Source organism: Grampus griseus (genome assembly GCF_964374135.1).
Source record: "Grampus griseus genome assembly, chromosome: 1".
NCBI classification, from domain to species: Eukaryota; Metazoa; Chordata; class Mammalia; order Artiodactyla; family Delphinidae; genus Grampus; species Grampus griseus.
Window position 1 is genome coordinate 56,221,151 of NC_139017.1, and position 13,008 is coordinate 56,234,158.

The window sequence follows — 13,008 nt, forward strand, 5'->3', positions numbered from 1 at the left end:
TCTGATTGGACCAACTGAATCATTTTCTAGTAGTCAGGGGAATGATATGAGCCAATAGGTGTAGGCCTTGGTTATATTCAAACTCCTCAGTAAGTCATTCTGACAGAGGAGATGAGATCATCCTGACTGATTTAAGGCACTCATGATCCACTTCTGAATGTTCGTGTAGGGTAGGTGTAGATATAGGCCAGAGTGCTACACAGTGGAAACACGGTGGCCCTACCTTAAACACTGTACCCCAAATTTATTCCTAGTGAATCAAATATTTAAATGGGAAAAATGAACCTTTAAGAAGAAAATAATGAGAATATTTTTGTGATTGTCAGGGTAGGAAAAGCCAAATCATAAAGGAAAAGCTACTTGCATTTTAATACATAAAAGCTTAAATCTGAATGAGAAAAGTACCATAATAAATATGGCTAAATGAGGCTCAGAGAAGATATTTGCCATGTGTTGGGGGTCCCCAAAAGTGCCCCTAGTTTAATGATTCATTATAAAGACTTGTAGGTTTCAGTGTATATTCATATTCATGGCTAGATTTAAGTTCAAGGGGACTTTATATGTGTGTGTGTGTGTGTGTGTGTGTGTGTGTGTACACACAAGATTGGAAATAAGCCTTACAAAATATTAATTTTTTTAGTTCTTGATTGAGGGAACATGAGAGATTATATTTTTCATTGTGCTTTTCTTTATCTTTTGAATTTCTTAAATCCCTAGCATTCGCCCCAAACCCAGAGCATACTGACATCAACATTCCTATAGTTATTTTTTTGGTTAATAGATTAATCAAAAGGAAGAAATACCTTTATCTTCTCATGTATTGAAAGCTCTGATGGGTTATTGGAATCAGTTGTCCTTTGCAATGGCCTAGATAATATTCTTATTTCTGAGCATATTTGATAGGGACCATGTATAATGTACTTTTGTGTTTTCAACACCCATTATATTAAATACATTTTAAAAAAATGTATCTTTCCCTGAAGATCTCAGTGGATAAGAATTTCCACTTTGCTTTACAAGTAAGTTTTTAAAAAGCATTCTTTTCTTGTTATATATTGTTTCTTTTCATTTTCAATGAAAAGACATATGTTTTGTGTTCTCCCCAAAATTAATATATTGAAATCGTAGTGATGGTATTAGGACGTCGGGCCTTTGGGAGGTGATTAGGTCATGAGGGCAAAGCCCTCATAATTGGGATTATGTCCTTCTAAAACAGACTCCAGAGAGCTAGCTTGTGCCTTCTGCAGTGTGAGGACACAGTGAAAAGATGCTCTCTAGAAAGTGAGCTCTCATGAGGCACCAAATCTGCCAGAGCCTCAGTCTTGGACTTCCTAGCATTCAGAGCTGTGAGAAATAAATGTCTGTTGTTACAAGCCACCCATGTGGTATTTTGTTATATAGCAGCCTGAAAGAGCTATGAGAAGACATTTCAGCTGCCTCTTCATAGTTGCAGTTTTTGTTTACAGAATTGTTGTGGTCGAATAAAATGACACATAACTTCAAAGGTAAGGGACTGTCTGGAAAGTATCTAGATTTAAATGGGCTAAAGTGAATATTAAAGATATGTAATTTGCCAGTGATAAATTTAGATAGATAAGGGCTTTTGTTTAAACATCATGATAACTTGTTGGTTTTTATGTCCTGGCTACTTGGATTCACCTCTACAGGGAATCTACTAATTTACTGTAATGTACTAAAATACTGTGTGGATACATAGATGAGTCTTCTCTCTCATGCTCTTTGTTATTCTTTGCATCTTTCTGCTAAGGAAGGGATGATGGAATTCAAAAGTATGACTTGAACAGGACTGAATTTATATTTAGGAGGATATGAATTTCTTACATTGATGTGTGATTTTACGAGATCTAGAAGTGTTGCCTTGCTAAAAATATTTTGCTATTTGTTTGCTTAACTTCAGATTTCCACTAGTCATGAGTTTTGTCTACATGAAAGCTGCAGTTATGATACATTTAGTTGTGGATGAGATAGGATCTAAGTGGTACCCAGAGATGATGTGTGTTTGCCATTAATTGGTTGCTAAAAGGACCACTAGCTCTAAAAAATTTCATTTATTTACTGATTAATTCATTTGGCATATATTGAGTGCCTAGTCTTTTAGATACTTGTTATAAGTGCTGGGAATAAAAAGAGGATAGAACAGTTCCTTCCCTTGAAGAGCTGGTACTCTATAATTAAGGGCAGAATAAACTTCATTTTGATTTTAATTCATTCTGTTTTAGACCTTTCATAGAGGCTAAGACATGATATCTGCAGTTCAGACCTAGATTTGAATCCAGGCTCTGCCTGCAGCTTGGACAAGTTATTCAACTTCTCTAATGATCAGTTATCTCATCTGTAAAATAGAGATAAGATAGAACCCGTTTCATAGGGATTTAGAAGTTCAAATGATACCATCCACATAAAGTATTTTGTAAAATGCCTGGCACAAAGTAAGTACCAAATAAAATGTTTGTCATCATCAATAGTTTTGGAAATCTTGAACCTCAGAATAAAATCACATACAGTTTTAGGTCAAAGCCCAGTAATTATAACATATTACTTTAAATGGGCATGGGGGGACTTCTCTGGTGGTCCAGTGGTTAAGAGTCCGTGCTTCCACTGCAGGGGGCACGGTTTGATCCCTGGTCAGGGAACTAAGATCCTGCATAGCGTGTGGCTCGGCCAAAAAAAACCAAAAAAAACCCAAAGGGCATGGGGCAGGGTGTAGGCCCTTTACCTCCATTGACATACCTAACCCCTGGATTTCTATGGAGCAATGTTCTTTGAATACTCTAAAGATGTTGTCCTGCTGTCTTCTCTATCATTTCTGATGAGAAATCTGCAGTCATTTGAATCACTTATTTGTTCCCTTATTTGTAACATGCTGTTTGTCTACTTTCAATATTTTTTTCAATATTTTTGTTTTCCAGCAGTTTGGTTATATGGGTGTGGTTTTCTTTGAATTTATCTTTGTTGGTGTTCACTGAGATTCTTGAATCTGTAAATTTATATCTTTTATGAAATTTAAGAAGTTTTCAGACCTTTTTTTTTTTTTTTTTTTTTTTTTTTGCGGTATGTGGGCCTCTCACTTGTGGCCTCTCCCGTTGCGGAGCACAGGCTCTGGACGCGCAGGCTCAGCGGCCATGGCTCACGGGCCCAGCCGCTCTGCGGCATGTGGGATCTTCCCGGACCAGAGCATGAACCTGTGTCCCCTGCATCAGCAGGCGGACTCTCAACCACTGCGCCACCAGGGAAGCCCTCAGACATTTTTTAGAAAATTTTTTTGTGCATAGTCTTTTTCTTTTCCTGTGACTCAGACAACAAAACTATTAGATATTTTCATATTGTCCTGCAATTCCTAAGGCTCTTTTCATTGTTTTCCAATCTTTTTCTTTTCTCCTTTCTTTAGTTTAGAAAATTTCTGTTGATCTGTATTCCCGTTTACTGGCTCACTATTCTGTTATCTCCTTTCTTTTGAGCCCATCCAGTGAATTTTTAATTTTAGATATTCTATTTTTCTGGTCTAAAATTCACCTTTTTACATTTTCTGTTCCTCTGCCATGGATTTTAATATTTTCACTCATTCCAGGTTTGTTCACCTTTATGTCATAGAGCATGGTTATAATACCAATTTTAAAGTCTTTGATAATTCCAGCAACTGCATCATTTTGGGATTGGTATCTGTTGATTGCTTTTCCCTTGACAATTGGTCACCTTTTTCTATTTTTGTTTTTTGTTTTTTTTGTTAGTTGAGTAACTGAATTGTTTTCCAGACTTTCTGAAACTTACGTTTTGAGATTCTGTTTCCAGATAAAATCCTCTGAAGAATGTTGATTTTGTTTTATTTTAGCAGGCAGTCCACTTGGTTACATCCAGACTGCAAGTTCGATCTTGCTTTCTGGTTCCAAAGTCAATCAATTCCAAAACCTTTGCTATGCTTCTTTGGTCTGTTCCACACATGTATAGCATGGTGGTGAACCCAAGACTTGTGTTAGTTCATACACAAAATTAGGGGATTACCTTCTCCAACTCTCCTCCTCAGAATTTCCCCCATACTCTCTGGCTTCTTGGGGCCCATTTTCCTTCTTCTCTTGCGTAGAAAGACAGATTTCTCACGTCAGGACAGAGTGGTGAGGGAAAAGAAAGAAAAAAAATAGCAGAGGTTTCCTTTTCCTTTTTGAACCACAAGAGCCAAGCCCGTTTGTTTGGGTGTTCTAACCACTGAGAGGTTCCTTTTCTTCGAGTTGCATATGCTACGGCACTCCATCCTTTCCCCCCAGCCCCACTTCCCACATAGTGGTGCAGCTCCAACACTGGGGCTGGCCTTGTGGTAGAACTGGGAGAGAAAAAAGAGAGGGAGAGAAAAAAAAGTTATAATTCCCCAAACGTTCTCTGGTTTACAGGGACTCTTTTTTTTCTGTCCTTTGGCCAGAAAAATAGGATTTCTCTCACAGTTTTGTTGCTCACTGCACAGTTCTGCAACTTGGGCGGCCCATAGGTCAAATGTGGGATATAAAGGATGAAAAAATGTAAAAAGGAATTCAGTACTACACTGGTAGTTCTTCAAGTTTTGACCTCTCTCCAATCTGTCTGTTGTTACTTGCTTTAAAAAAAAAAAAAATATCCTGGGCTTCCCTGGTGGCGCAGTGGTTAAGAATCCGCCTGCCAATGCAGGGGACACGGGTTCGAGCCCTGGTCCTGGAAGATCCCACATGCCGCGGAGCGACTAAGCCCATGCACCACAACTACTGAGCCTGTGCTCTAGAGCCTGTGAACCACAACTACTGAGCCTGTGAGCCACAACTACTGAACCCCGCAGGTCTAGAGCCGGTGTTCTGCAACAAGAGAAGCCACCGCCATGAGAAGCCAGTACACCACAACGAAGAGCAGCCCCCGCTCACTGCAACTAGAGAAAGCCTCCGTGCAGCAACGAAGACCCAACACAGTGAAAAAATTAATTTATTTATGTATAAAAATAAATAACTAAATAAAATAAAATGCCAAAAAAAAGATGAAAGAAAGAGAGAGGGAGGGAGAGAGGGAGGGAGGGAGGAAGGGAAGTTCTTCTTTCTTTTATCTTTATGGAAGATCTTGGTGGCTGCAGTGTGGAGAATAAATTGGAGGAAAGAAAGACTGGAGGTTACTGCTGTAGTAATTTGGGTAATGACTATGGGGCCAAAGAAAAGTGGGATGGATTCAAGAGTTATTCAAGGCATGGATAGTTCAGTGTACATCTAATGAATTCAATTTTGGACATAATGATTAATAAGATTTCCAAATGGGGATGACCAGCAGTCTGCTGTATTTTAAAGAAATTAAACAACAAGGAAAAAGTCGTTCCCTCATATTTATAACTTTTGGTGCTCTTCAGTTTCCCTCTAGTATCATTTTCCTTTATCCCAAGGATCTTCTTTAATATTCTTGTTTTCTTATGCAAATTAGAATTAGTTGTTATATCCACCCAGGGAATATTTCATTTCAGATCTTGCATTTTTTTAGCTCTAGAATTTCTTTTGGTTCTTTTTTCTGTCTTCCATTTTTCTCCTTTTGTTAGGTGTTTTTCTTTAATTCCTCTATCATAGTTATAATAGTTACTTTAACGGTCTTGTCTACAATTTTGTCATCTGTCTTTTTTGGATCAATTTATGTATTGTTTTTGTATTTGGGGTATACAGAGTTTCATGAATCTGTGAGCTACACAGATTTTGTAAAACATTTATTTCTTCAGAAAGCTTTTTCCCCACCTTTTCCTCTTTTGTAGAATTCCAGTTACACATACGTTAGACAATTTGAACTACTTGATCTACCGTGTTCATCAGTCACCAAAGCACAGTTTTACCATACGATCTTGCAAATAATTGTTTTTGCAAAAGTACTTGCTAAATTAACAAAAATGCATATATGTATATATGTATATTCTAAACATGTTTGTATTCAGCCTTAAAATGTATTTGTAGTTTTTTATATGTCCCTTTTGAAATATATACATTGAACTGATTCAAAAGTGGAAAAAACATGTTTCAGTGATTGAAGAACATGGTAGATGAAGTACTTCATTTGAATAGCTTTAGTTTTTCAATAGAAAAAAAGTGGTGAAGGGTGCATGATTTAGTATAATATTTGGGAGCTGGAGTGGGGAGGTTGGGAATGGCTTTTGTGAATTATTTATTAATATCCTGTAAGTGTAATCCTGTTAATGAGAGTTAGAGCATGTCACAAGGATCTAGTTTGGGTGAGACAGGCTGCTTAATTTTGTACAGCGTGGATGTGGGTAGCGGGAAGAGTTGGAGATTAGCTGAATGTGGATTTTTAGGTGGGGATGGGGAGAGTGGCAGAGGGGAAGCTTTATACTACCTGATATATGCAGATAAATACTCTCTAACCACAGCTGGGACTTTGCTACATGCATGCTGTGTTTAGAATTAAAGTGGATTTTTTTTTTTTTTAAAGAATTTGGGGAAGCAATCATAGGATAATTCATCAAAATAATTATTTTGAGGAAAAATTTTTCATTGAAATACTTACATATTTTATAGAAGCCAGCAAGCTAGGAAGGAGAAAAATAAGGAGCTTGACTTCGTTGGTATTAGTATGAGATTGAACATTTTAACATTGTTGACTTTTGCTGAGGAATTTAGGCTGATTAATAAATTTGGTGCTATGCAGGATCTTTACCAGAGACACTTTTAACTGATTTTAGTTTTGTTTAATTCTCATTCGTTTTAGGATAATTCACACTGGCTTTAGTGTAGTCTTTTCTCCTTATTGTTTTATATCATTTGAACTCCGTATTTTTGATTTTTTAAAATATAAAGCTTAGAATTTTTTTTTTCTTTTCCTCTAAAGAAGTCATAGATAATACTTTGAGAGATCTGAAGTACAAAATGGCCAGTTCCAAAACTCTAAGTTAAGATGTAGGGTAAACATTAAAAGAAATGAAAACACAGAGAGACCTAAATTTTATTTGCAATTTTTCATTTGTTTTTGGGCAATAGATGAAATTATACTGTGAAGTTTTATATTAACTTTTGAGTGTTTCTTTTTTTTTTTTTCTTCAGAAATTTCTACACCCAGACCATCTTCTCCAAGTGGAATACCTGAAGAAGATAGTGTTTTATTTAACAAACTGACCTACTTAGGATGTATGAAGGTTTCTTCCCCACGTAATGAAGTGGAGGCTTTACGGGCAATGGCAACTATGAAATCTTCCAGTCAGCACCCCTTTCCTGTTACTCTGTATGTGCCAAATGTTCCGGAAGGTTCTGTGAGGTAAGCTCTAATCCCTTATTACCCCCTTAGACATGTGTGAAGGTTTTTTGGGTAGTGGTGATGATATTTTATCATAAGTGAGGCCTTGGACTTACTCTGAATTCACTTTTATTCTGTAGCCCTGCAAAGTAAACATGTTTAGGTTTAGACTGTATTCCTTATTTGCAAGGGGCATTTGTAAAATTTGCTTAGAATACTATAAATGCAATTATAACTGTCAAAATACCTATGATTTGTGTTTCACCTTGTCATGTAACAGTGGTTCAGAAAACTAGAGTGATCCCTAGATTTCAAGCTCTTTACGTCAGACTGGAAAGAAGCAAAATGGCTTTTTCTCACATGCTTCACTAGGAATAATACTTAATGTCATCTGAACCTTGAATTTCTTTAAATGTAAATCAGATAACTGTTATTTTCCTACATTCAGCCCTCCAGTAGCCTCCAATCACACTTGTGATTATATTTGAAATTCTTACCATGTCTGGCCCTGATGATCTGCTTTGACCTGATCTTCTGCCCTTCTCCCCTCTCTTCCCTCCCTCCTTCGCCCTCTCACTTCTTTCACTACATTTACTTCATTCATTCATTCACTTCATTCATTTGCTACATTCCAGTCATAGTAGCCTCTTTGCTCTTTCTCAAACACAGTCATGAATCCTGCCTCAGGGCCTATCAGTCAGGATTCCTACCTTAGGGCTTTTGTGTAGTCTTTTTACTCTGCCTAAACAAGCTTTCCTTGGTTTTCCAGTGGCTTTTTCACTTCTCTCCGGTTTCACCTCAAGAAACCTTTTTATCAAAAGAAGGCTTCTTTTTCTTCCTTCCTGTTTTTCTTAAAAGGGTTTATTTTTTAGATCACTTTTAGGTTCACAGCAAAATTGAGCACAAAGTACAGAGATTTCCCATATCCCAGATGTGCATCCCTCCACCTCCCCCAAACACACCTCTCACCATCAACATCCTCTTCCACATGGTACATTTGTTACAATTTTTAATTTATTTTAAAATTGTTTATTTATTTTTGACTGCGTTGGATCTTAGTTGCGGCACATGGGATCTTTCGTTGAGGCGCGTGGGCTCTTTGTTGCGGCGCGCGGGCTCTCTAGTTGTGGTGCACGGACTCCAGAGCGTGTGGGCTCTGTAGTTGTGGTGCGCGGACTCCAGAGTGCACATGTGGGCTTTGTAGTTGTGGCACGCTGGCTTAGTTGCCCCACGGCATGTGGGATCTTAGTTTCTGGACCAGGGATCGAACCCATGTCCCCTGCATTGGAAGGCGGATTCTTAACCACTGGAGTACCAGGGAAGTACCCACATTTGTTACAGTTGATGAACCTACATTGACATAATTTTCCAAAGTCCATAGTTTACCTTAGGGTTCACTCTTGGTGTTGTACATTCTATGGGTTTGGACAAATATATAATGACATGTATCCACCAGTAGAATATCATACAGAGTACTTTCACTGTTTGAAAATTCCTGCCTTCTGCCTGATCATCTGTCCCTCCCTGCAACCGCTGGCAACCACTGATCTTTTTACTGTCTCCATAGTTTTGCCTTTTCCAGTAAATTATGTAGTTAGAATCATGTAATAAGTAGCCCTTTCAGATTGGCTTCTTTTACTTAATAATAGGCATTTAAGGTTCCTACACGTCTTTTTCTGGCTTGATAGCTCATTTCTTTTTAGTGCTGAATAATATGCTATTGTCTGGGTGTACCACAGTTTATTTTTCCATTTGCCTATGGAAGGACATTCTGATTGCATCCAAGTTTTGGCGATTATGAATAAAGCTTCTGTAAACATCTGTGTGCGGGGTTTTGTGTAGACGTAAGTTTTTAACTCATTTGAATAAACACCAAGGAGTGTAATTGCTAGATCCTATAGTATGGGTATATTTAGTTTTGTAAGAAACTGCCAAATTGTCAGAAGAATCCTCCTTTGATCATATCATAACTGTCCCTCTTTCTTTTTACTGGGCCTTTTTTCCTTCATAGAACTTTTCTTTGACTTGATATTATATATTTATTTGCTTATTTGTTTATTGTCTGTCTTCCTCACTAGAATATAAGTTCCATGGGGGCAGGTTATTGGTATTTTTTCCTGCTACAGCTTCTGTCTGATAGTACTGTCTAGAGCAGTATTGGTCCATAGCAGGTTTTTACTAAACATTTGCTGAATGAACAAATAAATGAACCAGGTCTGGGAAATTAGGTTGAATGTGTTGAACCTATACTATTCTCTGAAGACTGATTTAATCTTTTCCAAACCCTTTCTGATTTGCCTCATTCTCTGAAGTTTAGAATGTGAGAAAAGTTCTAAGCACCAAAATAATAGCAATATAAATTTACAAGGTTTTGGTAAAAATGCTTTGACTTTTTCAGGAAAGCGTTTTGTAGGTATATTGTTTGTATGATATCTCTTAACAGTAAAAGGCATTTTGATGTTTGTACCTATTGAGTTTCAAAGTGCCAAACATACCTTAACAAAGACTTAGTGTTTTGATTTGCCTCTCTATTCCTAGTAGGTCCCCCTCAGTTCTACAATTTGAGATCCTGAGGTGGTCTTGAGGTTTTGGATCAAACTAGGGCTTAGGATTTGTACAGGGAAAGTCAGAGAAATATTTGCTCCTAAGTCCCACAAACTCCTTTTACCTCTTAAATTCCATTGTTAAGTTTATCTTTGGAACCACTCTGACCTTTTTAAGGGTAAGAGAAGTCTTTGTTGAACGATGAATGACCTGGACTTGGATAAACTTACAGGTGCTGCTTTAAATAGAAATGAACTCTCCAGAGATGGTCTGTGCTATTTTTTACTGGCATTCCTCTTGCCATAACAGAACAAGACTAGCATTTAGGGATGCGTGACATCGATTTTACCAGGCAGTGTATACTTGGCTTTGAAAGTAAATGAATTCGATCATAGGACACAAAAATGAAGTAATTGTCAAAAGAAGTTGAAGAATTTGTGTGTTTGTGGGTGTGTATAGCAAAAATATGAAGATAACTGTTTTCTTGCTTTATTAGTACCAGTTTATTTTTGTGATTTTAAGATAGTTATTTTGTATGTTATTGGCATAGTAAAAGTGTTTGCCTTTGTTCTTTGACAGTTAATATTTTATCTCATTTTTCATCACTGTTCTGCAGAATCATAGACCAATCCAACAACATGGAGATAGCATCTTTTCCAATTTATAAGGTGTTATTCTGTGCACGTGGACATGATGGGACAGTAGAGAGCAATTGCTTTGCATTTACAGAGAGTTCCCATGGCTCAGAAGAATTCCAGATACATGTTTTCTCCTGTGAAATTAAAGAGGCAGTAAGTATAATATGTTGTAGCAATTCGCTATTGAGATGAATTAGGGTAATATTTTCAAACTCTAATTTCACTGTCATATAATTTAGTATGTATGACCATATACCATATTACATGAATTTGGAGTATCTTTCTGAAGAGAAAGTTAATATTTATAATGGCATAGAGCCGCATATGGAAAGCTAAATCTGATAACTGTGCACTAAAGTGGTTCTCTCAGTTTAACATATGTAACAGAAAAATCCCCCTTGATAAGCTTTCCTCCCACCCCACCATGGTAGTAATTGCTCAGACTTAGAAAGGAAGAATATTTTTGCCCCTCTTGATTGTTTTGCCTAAGTTGGTTGGTCTATGTGACTTTAAAAAATGTCTGTAACAATACCTGTTTCTCTGCTGGGCCTTTCACTTAGATACTGCAGTAAGATTGTTTCATAGATGTCTGTGATTTTCACTGGTGATCATTTATTATGTGCATTCATTCAGAGGCTGGCTTTTGCTCTATAGAACTGGTATTAATTATAAATACAAATGCTCCCATACAGCAGGGTTGTCAACTTGTAGTCCTTTGAAGATGCCAGTGAGTTCCTCTTACCAATTATTAAATGGTAGTTTATTCTTAGACTCAGAATCAAATGGCTGTTACATACATGGAGAAATTGCCTTCTTTTCTGTATCTATTGATTTCTCCCCAAATTAAAAATAATTTGCACTTTTAGAACTTTAGTACTTATACAACCATTTCAAAGGCATTATTAAATGGATTTGGATGGGCAAGGTCTCAGGTGTGTTTGCTTTTGGAAATATAAATTGTCAGCAGAAAATGCTGAAAGTAGCAGTTGTTCTATTTTCTCTTTACTATGAAACATAAATAAACCATTATATTAACAGGAGTTCTGAGAGTTTATTTCTGGCCACAACATGGGAACTCATAGAAATGTAGATTTCTGTGTGTCTGATACTAAGCGTGAGGGGTATGTCAGTTGTTATTATGCCCTGGTGATTAATTTTTTTACACTAAAATGAACATGTACAGACATAGAAGTTCTCTGTCAGAACCATGCCTGTTTAAGAAGTTCAAATTTGTTTCTTTTTGTTTGTTTTTTATATAGTTCTGAATCTATTTCAGCCCAATGTGTGTATGTATATATACCTACACACACATACATAATACCTATACATATACCTATACTGACTACTTGGCCAAGTGTGTGATAGGTAGAGTGAATGAGTACAAGTATGCCTGGCACGTAGGAGGCAGTGGATATAAATATGTTGAAAGAATGTGTGTGTGTGTTTGTAAATTGGGGGGTCTATTTCTGATCCTTACAACTCCACTACAGAGGTGGGGAAGCAGATGGTAGAGACCTGGCATTTCATGTTGGCAACCGTCATTTAGCATACCTGTGTGGATTCTGGATAACTGGTGCTCAACAGTAAGAAAGAGAACTTTGAAGAATTGGAGAACCTGCTGCTTGGAGAGGCAGAAACACTGCTGTAGAAGGAAATTGAAAGGCACCTGGTTACAAGCATTTTTCATAACTGTGATGGTATGAAACTCTCTTTTTGGATTATAGCATCTACTTGTTTATGGGGGGGATATTTGTCATTTTTGAGAGCTTTAACAGTGGGTAAGCAGTGGATAAAACTGGGGGGGAATTCTTGGCCTGACCATTTTGGATATAGTATTAAATAGGATTAATTGTATTTCTGGAGAGGATATTTGGTACATTGTAGGTTGTGATAAAGTGATATCCATTTATTATTTAATTTTTTTGAGTAAATTTTTCGAAGTGTTACATTCTGGGACATTGGTGGTAAAATTCATTGTTTGAAGGAGAAATAAATGACAGTTTTCATTGAACTTTATTATGAGAGATCATTTCTATAACAACCCGGTATAAATATAGGGCTTATGCCTGGCACTGCGCTAAGCATTTACTTGATACTCATGACATTTCCATAACATAGATGGTATTTATTTAGACTAGTGACCTTATGCTCCTCTTTGCCTGGATCAGTCCTAGTTTATGCCTGTTGTCCAAGTATATTATTAAAGCACTTCATTTTATTCTCAAAAGTGCTCTGGTTTGGCTGACAGATTTTATGGTTACCCTTTCCTTATCCAAAGGCTGAGAGAACAGATGATGAAGCTGGTTTCCTAAGGAAGTTTATGACTCTGAAGACCCATTTAATTTTCAGTCACAGCTTTCCTGTTGCTTTATTATAAAAAGTAAATATAGATTTTTACCTTTCAATTATGCTTTATAAAGGCATTTCTCGGTCATATAGCTTGCATTCCAGCAACCTTTGGGTTTTACTCATGCCTTTTATAGAATGTCTGACATCTTCCTCTCTCCCCTCAAAAAATAATTACTTGTCTTTTTGTTGCATTTACTGGTTGTCTAGTTATCTGGTTCCTGGAAGTTTC

General features: G+C 37.0%; 1 protein-coding gene across 1 annotated transcript in view; it reads left to right on the top strand.

Annotated features, from left to right (window-relative positions):
- Positions 1 to 13,008, top strand: part of LOC309825984 (rab GTPase-activating protein 1-like) — a 655,950-nt gene that overhangs the window by 65,891 nt on the left and 577,051 nt on the right. The window contains exons 4-5 of the mRNA XM_082659907.1: positions 7,059 to 7,269; positions 10,409 to 10,583. Coding sequence (XP_082516033.1) covers positions 7,059 to 7,269; positions 10,409 to 10,583 — 386 coding nt within the window. The remainder of the gene's footprint in view (positions 1 to 7,058; positions 7,270 to 10,408; positions 10,584 to 13,008) is intronic.